The 15,514-nt window shown below is 37.4% G+C and overlaps 1 protein-coding gene across 11 annotated transcripts in view; it reads right to left on the bottom strand.

Annotated features, from left to right (window-relative positions):
• Positions 1–15,267, bottom strand: part of LOC123773997 (protein zyg-11 homolog B) — a 28,114-nt gene extending 12,847 nt beyond the window's left edge. For 2 of the 11 annotated variants that reach the window (XR_011225955.1, XM_045768042.2), the window contains exons 1-9: positions 15,137–15,267; positions 11,801–11,932; positions 10,327–11,200; positions 8,959–9,099; positions 7,786–7,962; positions 7,176–7,376; positions 6,471–6,576; positions 6,074–6,260; positions 1,345–1,474 (exon numbers count right to left, since the gene is read on the bottom strand). Coding sequence is in view for 10 of the 11 variants with exons in the window: in XM_045768042.2 (XP_045623998.1) it covers positions 1,345–1,474; positions 6,074–6,260; positions 6,471–6,576; positions 7,176–7,376; positions 7,786–7,962; positions 8,959–9,099; positions 10,327–11,200; positions 11,801–11,919 (1,935 nt within the window). In the remaining variant the exon portion in view is untranslated. Of the gene's footprint in view, positions 1–520; positions 673–1,340; positions 1,475–6,073; positions 6,261–6,470; positions 6,577–7,175; positions 7,377–7,785; positions 7,963–8,958; positions 9,112–10,326; positions 11,201–11,800; positions 11,933–14,995 lie in introns of those variants that run through there. The other 9 variants (XM_045768039.2, XM_045768045.2, XM_069318741.1 and 6 more) reach the window with 8 other exon arrangements.
• Between the last annotated feature and the right edge of the window lie 247 nt (positions 15,268–15,514).

Below are 15,514 nucleotides of genomic sequence, written 5' to 3'. Positions count from 1 at the left end.
CATCACTAACAGGATCAGAGGAGCCAGCAACCTCACTTGTTGTCTGGCAATCCACACTTCCTGCCTCTGGCTCTGCAATGGCCACTAAGCTTAGCTTTTATTGGTTTATTCTTGAGAATTTAGTCTGTGCAGGGGCTTATCATCTTTCAGTGTATGTATGCTTCACTGTGTACCTCTGTCTAGTACTATCTATTACAAGTTTTGTTTCAGTTTTCTTCCTCGGCTCTTTTTTAGATGTATGTACTGTATCCCCTTTGAAGTAGATTAGCATAGAATTCAGCCAGGTGCAGATACTTAAGAGTTTCTTCAATGTCTTGGTGGTGACTAGGGACCTGGGTCCTGGACATAGATCTTGGCACTGAACACCTATTTATATACACACACAAACTAATATTGTACTTAAAGCAGTGGATGCCTATGCATGTCATCGGTGCGGGCAATTCCGGGTTTAGAAGTGAACATGTACGATGTTCTCATTCATTTTTCTTTTGTTTGGCTGCAGGCTGGCCTCACCATTTTCCTTTCTATTTGGTGACAGTTTTTGGATAGGGTATCATGGAGTACACTTCCTTAGTGCCTTGATTCCTTCATGGGTTGATTATCTCCCATGTTCTTTTGGTTGGGCTGGTTGAGTCAGTATATCACCTCCTACCTACTTGATGCTTCTTTCTGCTGTGAACAATATTGAAGGTAGTAGTGCAATGGTTTCTGAACATAATGGACACACATGCAAGTATTGGCAAGTGAACTAGAATCAGTTTGAGTCCTAAACTCAGTTGACCACATATGTGGCTCATTGCTTGCAAACTTGTGCATTATTTAAACATTTTCTTATATACTCCATTAGTCCCCTGCTTTTTCTGGTTCATGATTTTTCTTATATATTCTGTTGGTCAATTGTTCCTTCTGCTCTAGCTCTCTTCCCACATTTTAAATTTTGAAAAAAAAACACGAACATTTGCACTGAACCCCTTGAAACAAAGCATTACTGGGTATTTATACTGTGAAACTAAGACTAAAGAATGTCCACATGGAATGAATGACTCCCAATCTCAAGATGAACAACTAGTGATGGGACTTACAGTACACACAAACAGAAATAAAGATATAAAGCTGTGAGTGGGTAACTATACATGCACCCCCCCACCCTCAATGAAAAAGGCAAGATCATAAGCATTTTAACATGACAAACAATTTAATCCATTTGTCTTTATTGCCATTTATAACTTGGATGTCAATACATTCATCACACGGAGAACCACTCTGTGATCTGATGTGTCCCTATGAGCACAGTGTGCACCTTATGACAAGATTAAAATAAATTCCAAGGCAAAACATACTTACGAGTTCTTCCAGCAAATCTTGCTTGGATATGCCCGGTTCATTCCACGAGTCCTCGCTAGCACAAACTAAATGAGCAACAATCCCAGCTGCAAAGTAGCTCACATCAACATTTGGCGACCATAAAAGTGTCCTGTAAAAGATTAAATTATTTAGTTATAATATAAAAAATACAGTAGGGAACTGTTTATTTTAGTGTTACTAATCAGTAATCTCTGCTATTTAGCACAGTTTCATTTAGCAGACTCTGCAGGAACAGTTGTGTTCTGATTATAATTACAGCATTGAGTATTACTACTTTACTACAGTTTTTTACAAACCATGAGACCACAAGAAGCATTGCTGTCTTCATAAGCTCTAACATCTAAACAAAAAATTAAGCATCAGTATTGGTATCGGCTAATTAGGAGTGTTGGAATTACCTAAAACACTCGTATAAGCACACCTTTTATATGTTTAAGTTTCAATGTTATTTTTATGTAAAACATATCTAGAATGTTTATAGTACACTAAGTACTACAGTTTACAAGAAACATCATTATAAATTTGATGGGAGGTGCACAAATGAAAAAATTCAATATAAAATATATATGTAGAGGTAGATCCAAGGAAATGCACACTAAGATGTCACCACAACACACACTGTCCTGGCAATGATGGTCATATGACCAACACTTTTGGCAAGAGGAGCTTATTCAGAACATACCCATCTGAAATTTACCAGTGTTCCGCTTAAGTATTTTATTTTAGGAGCATGTTTAGAGCATATTTTTATGCAAACTAAATTATTGTTTATACATTATTTGTATCTAAATGTTAAGAAATATGTGTCATATCATTTTATATATACAAACTACAAAACAGCTGGAGATAAATTGCCAAAAAGAGAATAATTATTTGGAATCTGTATTTCTTTTAACTCTAAAGTGGGTTAAGAACAATATAATCTGGATATGATATTACCACTGCACAAAAACAGTAAATGCAGATTTTTGAAGTCCAATACAGAGGAAGAAGTGGTGGCAAAAGTTCAGAGACTAAATAGCTCAAGAAATCAAAGCATGAGGAAATAGATGGCGGTGCACCTAAGTGATTGTAAGAGCAACACAGTGTTTGACTGCCCAACGAAGGCGAAGACAAAGTCACAGACAGAGCAATTTCCACATAACTTGGTCATTGAGGAGTTTAAAGGTAGTATAGGCTGGCTTCAAAATATTAATAACGGTACAGTATGCAATTAGTAGAAGGAAGATTTCAAGTGCAAAATCAAATGTTTGTGTGAACAGTGTGGAACCCTTCAAGAGGAAATTATATCACAGTACAGGTATTGTATTTTTTTCTGAAATTTTAATTTGTCATCAATTTAAATGTAGCTAAAATTAGTTTGGTGTGGAGAATTTTACCAAATGAAACACTGACTACTAGGATGGAGGAAGCTATTCCTGGTCATAAAGTTATCAAAGAATTTTTTATCTTTTAGAATTTTTGTTCATAGTGATAAAGCTAGACCTCAAGAATTTTTGAAGGCTGATTTCATAATTTTTGCAAGACGGTAAAAAAGCTCAAAATTAAAGGCAGGATGTTGAAGGCTTATGAATTATAGGACTTATTCTTGCTTGATAATGTTCCAGCATATCATGATGGGAAGAGTTTTAAGATGAGTGGATAGCAAGATTTTCATGCCTGGCTCTTCTATCATAAATGATCCCACTGCTCCAGCCTATAGATCAAGGTGAAATTTATCTTACAAAGAGATTGTATAGAAAGACACTGCTGCACGAGGCATTGGCCATAGTTCATGATAAGAATGAGGACACAAGAGGAAGAACAATACAAAATTAAAATAAACAGTTGCTATTTACAACTGGGAATAAAATGCTAAAGCATGTACCTGTAGATTTTGATGAATATGAGGTTGATTAATATGACTTAAGAATTTGACAATGATATCCACAGAATGCTGAGAAGGTGGGGGTAATGATTCAAATATGAATAACGTGGTGAAGTGTTTGAAGATGGCAAAAAGATGACCCAGAATACTATAAATGGTTTGTTAACAGAGGCTGAAACTGCCAAGTGTTAGGTGGTGGTAGTGAGGAGGAGAATAATAATGATAGTGAGCAAGCAGTAGACTACAATGTCTGTTACCTGTGAAGATTTTCTTTTGGATGCTTCCTTAAAGACAATGAGGAAGTTGCAGATCATTATCCACACTTGAGGCTGGCCAAAGAATATTACCTGAGGGAGGCGAAGAAGTGCAAAGAAGCAGAAAATGGATAGATATTATGTGAAGCCTCCAATTTTAGAGTCAGGCAAAAGAGAATCAGAAGCAGAAGCCTCAACTATGGCATATACATTAAGTAAAATAAACCTCCATGCTAGCGGCAGTTCTGGACCCTCTGCTATACCAAAATAAAAATTATTATGTAAATTAACTGTACCTGATCACAGTAGTAGCCATAATTTTTTTAAATTTATTCCAAGACATTTTTTATTTTCCTGTTATATTTCAGTATGAAATTTCATTCAATAATTTATATAATGTAGAAGACTGAGATATTGTAAAGCATTCTTGTTATCAATTGTATACATTTCTACTTTTTATGTGTATTTGTAATCTGCTTATAGATGGTAACATGGAAAAAGCTGCTCTTTTGCAAAAGTTAAAATCTAGTTATCTTTTGGATTCACATTAGCTTTATATTATATTTAATACATTACTTAAATATTATTTGAATGTGTGCATATGCTTAAAAGTATGTTTTATCAATTGTGGTAAAAACATATATTGGCAGTACAGTAATGTCGAATATTGCTTTAGATTTTATTCAGGTCCTCAATACTCTTTTTTATACATCATGTATAGGCTGGGATCTTATAAATTTAAGTTCCAGCATGAGGGCTCTCTAATTAGGTTTGCTTTCTATTGCTATTATAGATGTGGAAATAATGAAGTCATTGCGATAAAACTCATGTAGGAGAGACATTCAGAGGTTTCGAAAGAGATTGCGAGCACAAATTTGACTGTAGAACATGGAACGCTAACACAGTAATACATTAATCATAAAATTAATTCTAGCCATTCACCTTAATGACAAAAGGTAAATGTTGTACACATGAAAAGAATTTAATGAAGCTCGGTAGTTGTAACTCAATTTGTATGTGTACCAACATCAAAATTTATCAAAATGGTGGAGTTTTCAAAATTGATTATTATCTAGTATTTTATTTGAGAAAAACATCAGCATTTGAAAACATACAGTTGTTTAAAAGTTAATAGATAGATACTGAGTTAGCATACAGTAGAGTATTAACACTGCTTGACACAGGATGTGCGTATGTATGAAGCAGTTGTTTTATGTTTGCGGTACTCCAGGAAGTCCATGATCCCCAGCATTGAGTAAATGTGTCCCTAGCTAGCCAAGGCATTATTCTATATTGTCTACAATCATCTTTGTAATTTAAACTTAATCTAATAAAATTTATAAAATTAATGTTGCTTGATTAACTCTATATAGATAAACATTTACTACTTTTATAGTCCACTCATATTAATATTTAATTTTCAACATAACCATCACTTTCTGTACAACCCATCACTTTATATACAACTAACTCTTTATATACAACTACAATAAACACACACACACACACACACACCGCCGGTGGCTGACTGGACAGCATGCTGGACACGTGATCCTGTGGTACTGGGTTTGATTCCCGGCGCCGGCAAGAAACAATGGGCAGAGTTTCTTTCACCCTGATGCCCCTGTTACCTAGCAGTAAATAGATACCTGGGAGTTAGTCAGCTGTCATGGGCTGCTTCCTGGGGTGTGTGTGTGTATGTGTGGTGTGGGAAAAAAAAAAAAGTTAATAAACAGTTGATTGACAATTGAGAGGCGGACCGAAAGAGCAGAGCTCAACCCCCGCAAGCACAACTAGGTGAATACACACACATACACACACACACACACACACACACACACACACACACACACACACACACACACACACACACACACAGGGGGGGACCTCATGGCTGAGTAGACAGCGCATGGGGGTTGAACCCGGGCCTAAGGGCTCGGGATCGATTCCCAGCGAAGGCTGAAACAAAATGGGCAAAGTTTCTTTCACCCTGATGAACGAAAGTTCACCTAGCAGTAAATAGGCACCTGGGAGTTAGACAACTGCTACGGGCTGCTTTCAAGGAATGTGTGTGTGCTCCTGCTTGTGTTAGAGAAATATACTGTATGTAGTTGATATAATAGAGGAAAATTGATTGGTTAGGAAGGGATGGTCCAAGAGCTAATAGCTCGATTCTGCAGGCACAAATAGTAAATACACACACACATACATAACGAGAAGACAAGAAAGAGAGGTGATATGATCACCATTCACAAAATACTAACAGGAGTACACCAAATTGACAAAGAGGAATTCCTGAAACCAGCAACTTCACGAACAAGAGGACACAGATTCAAGCTAAGAAAATAGAGGCGCCGAAATTGTTTTAGAAAATTTTCTCTTGCAAACGAAGTGGTAGATGGTTGGAACAAGCTAAGTGAGGTGATGGTGGAGGCCAAAATTGTCAGTAGTTTCAAAGCATTATACGACAAAGCATACTGGGAAGACAGGACACCATGAGCGTAGCTCTCATCCTGTAACTACACCTAGGTAATTACACACACAGACACTAAACAACCTATTACTCAATACACAAAATGCCACTCACTTGAGTTGAGCAACAAAGTGCTTATTAATGAGAGCACCTCTGAGAGGAGACACTTCTGCTATGTTGTTCAGGAGGCCAAGCACTTTAGTCTCCACAGCAGCATCTCGGGCAAATACATTTAGCAGTTGAAGAAACAAATTAAGTCCCTTTTCGGCCAAAAAAACTTCACACGTTGCTGGTGATTCATCTGTTGAGCACAAAATATACCAAAAGAAATTTTGCAATTGTAGAATAGTAATATAATTTTGTTTTAACCAGAAATAATGTTACTACATCTGGCTCCAGGCTGGGCCCAGGGAGTAGAACCTGGAACCTTACCTGGAACCCAGGTAAGCTTCAGGTTTAGCTTATAATCCAAATTATACAGCAACATTCATACTAGGAATATAATACTAACCAGTCAAATTCCATAAAGCAGAGAGTGTAAATTTTAGAGTAATATCCACTTCCCCCTCTTCCATCCGCCTCTGCACCAAGCTCAGCAACTTGCGCATGTAAATGCTCTGTTAGACCAAGAGAAACAATAGTGACAACAATGACCCAACACATGATACTGTCACTCTTAACATAAACTACAGAACAAAATCTAATCATAACATCCTAAATACATGTGCCACACAAATGTTTTCAATAACTTGGCAAAATGACTAAAAATACAAAAAGTATAAATCACTTTAATAATTATACACTGTAATGTCAGCTAGCAGACAGAAAATAGTTATGTTGGCCATAGCAGTCAGTTAACAAAAAATAATAATAATAATATAAAATTTAAAATTAAAAACTATAATTGACTAAAGAAAGCCAAAAAACTAAAAAACTGTAAATATTTAGCCTTTTTCTTCAGTTCCACCAGATATGGTGTACAGTACTAACAAGGCCAGCACAAGAAGGTGAGGCAAGACTTGGATACCTTATTCGATGAAGTAACTCAGCAAAAAATGCCAATGATCTTATGACAAAACTTCTCCCAATGCACGTGTTGCTTCCCAGTAGCAGCCTAGTCGGACCTTGTGGTTACACTACTGCCATCTAATTGTTAACAACTTCAATGAATACTGTACAGTACACAATATTACAATAAATAAGCCCTCATCCTTACCTTTGCACCCAGGAGGGCAGTCTGAGTTGTAGATATTTTAGCTGCTAAAATGGAGCAGATTGCAACAGCCATTCTGTCAGTGGAGGGATCGTTGAAAGTGAGGAGGCAATCCAACACCAGCCGGGCACACCAATACTTATCGAACGACACTTCGTGTAGTATTCGATCACAACATAAAGTTAGGAGGCCATTTTTTTGAAGCTGAAAAAAAGCAATAATGCTCAAACCAAAAATTTAGCAAATATTTTTATCAATACCTGAAAGTCTCTCTCATGCATCACCAAATTGTACATATAAGATTTCTTAGAATAAACCATCTGAATTCTATACTTTTCTGGCAAATATTCAATGATGACCCAAAATTATACAGTATTATGTAAGGTATGCTTTATACAGTAGTATGAAAAGTGAAGCTAAAATTAGAAAAAAATAAAAAAAATGCAATATAGTTTAAATTTGGCTTTTATAAAATAGGATTAGTACATTAGATTAACAACTGGACAGAATTTTCAAGAATTCCAATACTGTATTTGTAATAGTATTTTTTTTTAGTATTTTTCTCAATTAAATTATTTGACAAATGTGAAAGTCGGCAAATATTCAAACCAACCTGGGCATGGTTGGGGAAGTTGCTCATGGCAGTCAGTGTAGTATGGACAACATCTCTGAGGATGTGAGGATGGATTTGTTCTCCTACCTGACCCTTTGTCAGATTGTACAAGCAGGCTGTGCCTGCTAGCTGTATGGAACTCAGGGTATGGTGTGTGTTCATCACTGGCAGTATCAACTGGAAAACAATTGCATTAAATATATCAGTAAGTACACAACACAAACCCAAATTTTCGCAATACAATTAAATATTTAATTGAAAAATAAGGTAAGAAGTGCAGAATGAACCAGAGTAAGGAAGTATAAGGATAAGGTAAGAAGTGCAGAATGAACCAGAGTAAGGAAGTATAAGGATAAGGTAAGAAGTGCAGAATGAACCAGAGTAAGGAAGTATAAGGATAAGGTAAGAAGTGCAGAATGAACCAGAGTAAGGAAGTATAAGGATAACTGTAGAATACTGTGTGAACATCTCAGGTACTCAACTCCAACTTCCTAACAATATATGTAAATATAAAAAGCATTGCAGGTACAAAGATTCAAATTTTTAAGAGGGAGCCAGACATGTTCTTAGAGGAAGTACAGTATCTGACTAGCCAAGTTGTGATGGCTATGTAGGCAAGTGAGCCACGATTTGCACCAGTCACACTGATCAGGCCATCACCAGGAAAGTCTGGCCTTAGCCTGAGCTCGATAAATAAATAAAACAAAAAACTCAAAACTGGCCACAAGTAAACCACAGGTTTATGTGGGAGATGATAATCGACACTTTCTTTTGTTTTTTCTTCAGACCCGAACAACTGTGCGAGCAGCTTTACTTCTGCTATTAAAGAAGACATATTTAGTAAAAAAAAAAACGAAATATTAAGAGCTACTGTGGATAAACTACAGTATTTCCAAAACTTTGGAATTGAGCCATTATTTGGTTATAAAGTTTGGTTTAAATTGTGCTTGAACACTTTAACTAGTAGACCCTGAAAGATAAATTTTGACGGGGGATGTGCGATATTAGGTTTAATATACTTCGTAAAATTGTAAACAGCTATTAGTGGTCACATAATGCTGTACTGCCCTAAACCAGGGAAAATGAAAGCCTAATTGTAAATGGAGCAAAACAAGAGAGAAATAAACAAAAGCCTCACCACCGTCTCCCCAATGAGGATACCCATGTACGAACCTTGATCACGTCTGGCCTTGGGCTTTCAAAATGAGTTGTCAGCATAAAAATTTTATATAATATTTTGGGTACATATTCCATTCTTGTTGGATATCTTCTGAGTGCTTCCACAAGTTGATCTGCCCGGGCAACACCTGTTACCTGTAAGAAGCACTGCAAATAAAATATGAAACAGTACAATAAAAGCTGACAAAATTTTAAAGATTAAAAGTAAAAATAAAATGAATATATATACCATTACTTTTTTTATTAAATTATCAGTTAATGCATCAAACAAGTCTTGAATGTTACTTTACATGAAACGCTATGCAATTTCTAATTATCATTATTTAAATAAGTACAGTAGTTTAATTTGATTAAAATACACAAATGAAAATGTTTAAACAAACCTTACAAGTTTAGAATATTTCAGCATTTGAAGTACAGTGTAAGTATTACAGTAGATAATTTCCAAGACATTAAAAGCAAAATTTCAAATACAGTACTGTATAGTTTTCTTAGTACTGTATTCACATGTGTAAGCATATTAAGAAAGAAGTCATTCCACATTGTAAGTACAGTAAATCATTAATAAAGCCCATCAAAGCTAATGATAACATCTTATCCCATTTCCTACTTTCCTTGGGCTACCTGTTGACTACCAGTTAATGATTCCACCTGATCAACCAGGCTGTTCAGTGCGGCTACTCGCAGCCTGATGTATGAGTTATAACATGGTTGACCAGGGAAGGAATCAGCCTGAATTGATTGAATGAATCATTTCAACACTATTTTAGAGGTTAGACCTATGGAACTAAGTGAGCAATACAGGGAAATAAAGTTAAAAACACTAAGGCTCAAAGAGACAAAGATCCCTTCGTTCAGTGTGTTGGATGTCATTAACGGCTTGTGCAATTGGTAAATCAATTTAGTGTATTTCATGTAGTACTGAGTATCATAATTATTCCATATTATTTGAAATAGGATGATTATAACTGCCTCCCCCCTCCAAAACAAAAAGTGATAAAACCATTAATTAATCAATGTTGACTCTAAGGCTTCTAAATTATTTTGTATAGGAAAATAATATTAAACTGAAAAAAGATGCATTACACAGTAAAATTGCTGCTCCATATCAATAATGACAATATACCACACACAGTTGTAACACTATTATTCACTTTAAAACTGTATCCTGCTTTTGGCAACAATGTTGATCAGAAATATAATATCATATATATATATATATATATATATATATATATATATATATATATATATATATATATATATATATATATATATATATATATATATATATATATATATATATATATATATATATATATATATATATATATATATATTATAACCTTTCAGTAAACGTACCGTTATACTGTAGCCATCAAGAAACACTGTGTCTAAGCAGAGGGATGTCAGCATTAGCCCCAGGAATTCAATCTTAGAATGAGTCTTGAGGAAGAAGTGAAGATCTTCTAGCTTAGTTTGGTCCTGACCAGAGATATCAAGGGAGCAGAGATTTGGACCAAACTTCCGATCCCTGAGCAAACTTGGAACTATAGGACATGTTGGCATCAGTCTATCTATTGGATCCTGATTACTTTTATTTTCACTAATATCAAGATGGATAAGTTCTCTGAGATCTAACAACACTTGCCTCGTTTCTTCCATCCGTAAAACTTTTAAATTATACATATTAAGTGATTTCAAAGTGTTTTTTCGTATTCTTAAGCACTCAACTGATTCCAATTTTGTACAGTTGGAAATATCAAGTGATGATAACATGTGAAGGTCATTACACACATTTAAAAGAGCATGAGAAGCCAATTCAGTTCCACTTACATTAAGAACATGCAAGTTTTTTAACTTGCTAAGTCCTACATACAGTTTTGTAGAAAGCACATTACCCTTAGCATTTGTTTTCGATATATGAGATGTAAATGAAGAACCACTAACACTCAAGGCTTGAATATTGTTAAGTGTCCATTCACCAAAACAACTAATAAGTTCGTCCACTGACACTTTCGAGAGGTTTTTCACTTCAACAGACTGTATTTGATGACTTCTAAGGATTTTCAGGCCTTTACAAGTCACATTATCAGCATGGTGTAGCGTCACTTGACTTAAACGTAATACTACAGGATCAAATAAAGTCATATTTAAATCATCTAGTAAACCTTTTCTATCCAGTGTCATAAGTAGGTGGTTTGCGACTTTCTGGTGACAAAATGCATTAGAATCCCTGAAATGAAAACAATACATTAATTTAAAAATGGTCACCTCTAATTTCAGTGTGCTCTACTTATTTTTCTTCCCTCCATGTAAATAAGAATGCCTTTTAAAGTAAATTACTAGTACCTCTACTGTGGCCTAAATAAGAGGGAATCTAATAATGAATCGACATGATACACTAATGTATATCCTACAAGAAACTATGTACCCTGAAACGCTATTATTTTCCTGGTATAACATCCAGTTAAAGGCAATGTACCAATTACATATCTTCAAAAATTGCCTTATAGACATATTCAAAAAATTATATGTACATGTATTCATACTCAGCCTACTGGTACTTTATTTTCATGTCAAATATAAACTATTGTACTGTGTTAAATAAAACTTTTATAATAGAAATAACTTTTAATACATAAACTCTACTACCAATTTTAAGTCAATCACCTTTACTTATACATATAGTGAATACTGTACATCTATTTTCTACAGCATTTTCTTTACGTTAATATGTTTCTTCCAGAACATAAACTTCCATTTCAGGATTAAACAATGTCAACTACTTCATACTCTTGGCCATGTAACATTAACAAAATAATAGATATATTACCTAAAGTATAACCTGTTGGTGTCATCGTTAAGTGAGAAGCGTGAAGTGCACACTTCTTTAACATGGCTGGCAATGAACTCCACTACCAGCTCCTGCAGGCTCCCTGGGCTCTCTACCATCCTGTCATATTCACTGAGAAAGAATAAAGTTTTGTATCAATTTGAAATGTAGGACAAAGAAAAATTACCAACTTTTTCATAATCAGCTAAAAAATACAGTCCTGCTACTGTGCCACGTAAGTCCACTACGGGCTCACCATAGCCCGTGCTACTTGGAACTGTTTTTTCCCGAGTAGCTGAATCTAAAATAACAACAACAGCTAAAAACTCAGGACTTGATTCATTGTAGAAAGCTCCTCTTGATGCTAAGCAGAAACACTAAGGTGCTACCTAAGGCAGAATCCATGTGCCACACAAACACCCAAGCAAGGCAGTGCACGAACAAGGCAGCAAATGAACAAGGCGGCGCTCGAACAAGACGGCGCTCGAACATAGCGGCACTCAAGTAAGGCAGCGCTCGAACAAGACGGTGCTCGAACATAGCGGCACTCAAGTAAGGCGACGCTCGAACAAGGCGACGCTCGAACAAGGCGACGCTCGAACAAGGCGACGCTCGAACAAGGCGACGCTCGAACAAGGCGACGCTCGAACAAGGCGACGCTCGAACAAGGCGACGCTCGAACAAGGCGACGCTCGAACAAGGCGAAGCTCGAACAAGGCGACGCTCGAACAAGGCGACGCTCGAACAAGGCGACGCTCGAACAAGGCGACGCTCGAACAAGGCGACGCTCGAACAAGGCGACGCTCGAACAAGGCGACGCTCGAACAAGGCGACGCTCGAACAAGGCGACACTCGAACAAGGCGACACTCGAACAAGGCGACACTCGAACAAGGCGACAATCGAACAAGGCGACAATCGAACAAGGCGACAATCGAACAAGGCGACAATCGAACAAGGCGACGCTCGAAGAAGGTGACACTCATTTGCATCTTAATTGGTAAGTCCTACTGAGCCATACTTGATAGAATAGAAGGCAACCTGCAAATTACCTGCCCAAGAAGGTGGCTCGATCAAAACCAAAGCTCAGAATTTAACACTGGCCCACACCCGCATCTTGATGCACACACCTGCATCTTGACCCAGCAGGCCACATGACAGAGGTAACAGGAAAGGACATTGTGGCACATTCCCCCCCCCCCCCTTCCCCAAAAATAACTAAGGAATCAGATGCGAGAGCCATAATGACCTTGCCAGTTACACATGAAATAAAAAAGTGCAAGAAACTCTAGCCTAGACCCTTCAGCAAGGGAAGAGAGCAGCCATGGTTTCCAGTACAGTGGAACCTCGGTTTATGAATGCTCCTCTTTACGAATTTTTCAGTTTACGAGCTCAATTTCTTCGAAAAATTTGACTCGGTTTATGAGCTTTGCCTCACTTGGTGAGTTTGTTGATACAGGTATGGGTCGACCGGGCGCATGGTTCCTGGTGGTACAGGCAAGGTGTGCTTCAGTTTACCAGTGCCTCACGCCTAATGACGATTGGGCTCGAGATTGGGCTCTTTGTAAAGGATTTCATTGTTTTTGTGCTTTTTGGTTTCTGAACATAAGTGTTTATTATACATCATGCCATGGGTCCCAAGAAAGTCAGTGATAAGGTTCAACCTAAGAAAACAAATGTGAGGATGACAAAAAGAGGCAAAACAAGAGATCATTCGTAAACATGAAAATGGTATGAGGGTTGTTGTACTATCTAGGCTGGATGGTGCTGATGTGGAGGAGTTGGTGGAGGAACACAGTGAAGAACTGGGGCCAGATTCACGAAAGCACTTACGCAAACACTTACAAACCTGTACATCTTTTCTCAGTCTTTGGTGGCTTTGTTTCCAATTATTAAACAGTTAATGAGCTCCGAAGCACCAGGAGGCTGTTTATAACAATAACAACAGTTGAATGGGAAGTTTTCATGCTTGTAAACTGTTTAATAAATGTAACCAAAGCCGTCAAAGATTGAGGAAAGATGTACACGTTCGTAAGTGCTTGCGTAAGTTCTTTCGTGAATCTGGCCCCTGGCCACCGACAAACTTCTAGTCTTTCATAAAGAGCAGCAACAAGAGACAGCTGAGGAAATTTCTTCAGGAGGAGGAGGAGGCAGTAGAGGAGGTCCCTCATTCATTAAGAAAATGTGTGCAGCATGGGAAGAGCTGCAAAGTTTTGCCGTTCGGAACTGCATTTCGACTCGCCCACAACCCTATTAACCCAAAACTATACTAGACCTTCACAGATAGTCCCCTAAAATGACATTTATCCAGCAAGTGCCCTATCGTTGCGTCCTCTGGTACACAGAGAATACTGTAGTCTCCATAATGAGCAACTAACTGAAGAATTGTGGACATGTTGGATACAGGCCCACGATACACTACAGCTTCATGGGCTATTTTTAGACTGGACAAATAAATTAGTTGCTAAATAGGATATCAATGGTGAGGACCACCTCATTGTGACTCATTTTATGGTCTGATGCCCTAGTATTGGGACACATACTATAAGAAGCTGCATTACCAAGACAAATCTTATGAGATGCTGCACTACCGAGACAAATCTTATGAGATGCTGCACTACCGAGACAAATCTTATGAGATGCTGCACTATTTCACAAGATATTCAACTATTGATACAAGATAATGTAATGCTGACAGGAGGTTTGTGTTTAGCATGAAAAAAATACTTGGCAACACAAAAAAAAATGCATACAATACCAAACTCAAATTTTGTGCAGAGCTGCTTACTGCTACGTTCCATTTACTAGTAGATGTGTACGACAGCAATTTCTTGCCTAGCCTCGCCTAGCCTAACCTAACTTAACGTAAATCAACCAGATAGCATGAATGAACCTTGAAAAATTTAATAAAAAAATTTGTCATGAGTGGTCACCAATTGGTTCACTTATATACAACAAAAATAATTATTAGACAACTCTTTGTCCAATTTAGATAATGTATTTTGTACCGTAGGCCTATTGAAATGTGCAATAACACCTTGGGGGACTATATCTTTGGGCTAGATCACTTTAGTGTTGTGATCTGTAAAACAAAGTGCTCCTAGAGACGATAGAAGATCAGGAATGATCTGAGAATGATAGATAGAGCACATTCCGTTCTGGGCCAGAGGTCCCTTGTCAGCTGTGTGTGTGTGTACCTGTACAGTAGTGTGTGCTTTGTAATCTCCAAGGTTACTTATGTCACACTACACTTCCCTCGGCGTGTACACCAGCAACTTATCCGTCACCTCCATGGGGGGTTCGACTCTAACTCTGGCTGAAAATACGGCGCTACTGACCTAAATATTCTTTGCTTTCAGTGCAGGTATCAATAGCTGAAGGTAGAGCTGTATGCCACTTTTGGGAGTCCCGAGGTGCGAATGTTTCCCCAGCGGCAGGTGGAGGGCTCTGGTGACGTCACACCCGTGACGTCACCACCCTCACGTCATTCTTTGGACGTACTCACCTAGTTGTGCTTAGTTAAGTTACAGCCCCGTTCCTGTGCCAGGTAAGTCCACTACGGGCTCACCATAGCCCGTGCTATTTGGAAGTTTTTATTCCGAGTAGCTGAATTTTAAACAACAATATTGTGCTTAGTGAGAATAGGTGCTCCATGTGTTCCCATGACAGGTTAACTCATGGTTGTGGGATTGTGTATGCATCGATAAGTGTATATT

The sequence above is a fragment of the Procambarus clarkii genome, chromosome 91, assembly GCF_040958095.1.
Source record: "Procambarus clarkii isolate CNS0578487 chromosome 91, FALCON_Pclarkii_2.0, whole genome shotgun sequence".
Classification (NCBI taxonomy): domain Eukaryota; kingdom Metazoa; phylum Arthropoda; class Malacostraca; order Decapoda; family Cambaridae; genus Procambarus; species Procambarus clarkii.
This window is presented reverse-complemented; position numbering and strand designations above follow the sequence as displayed.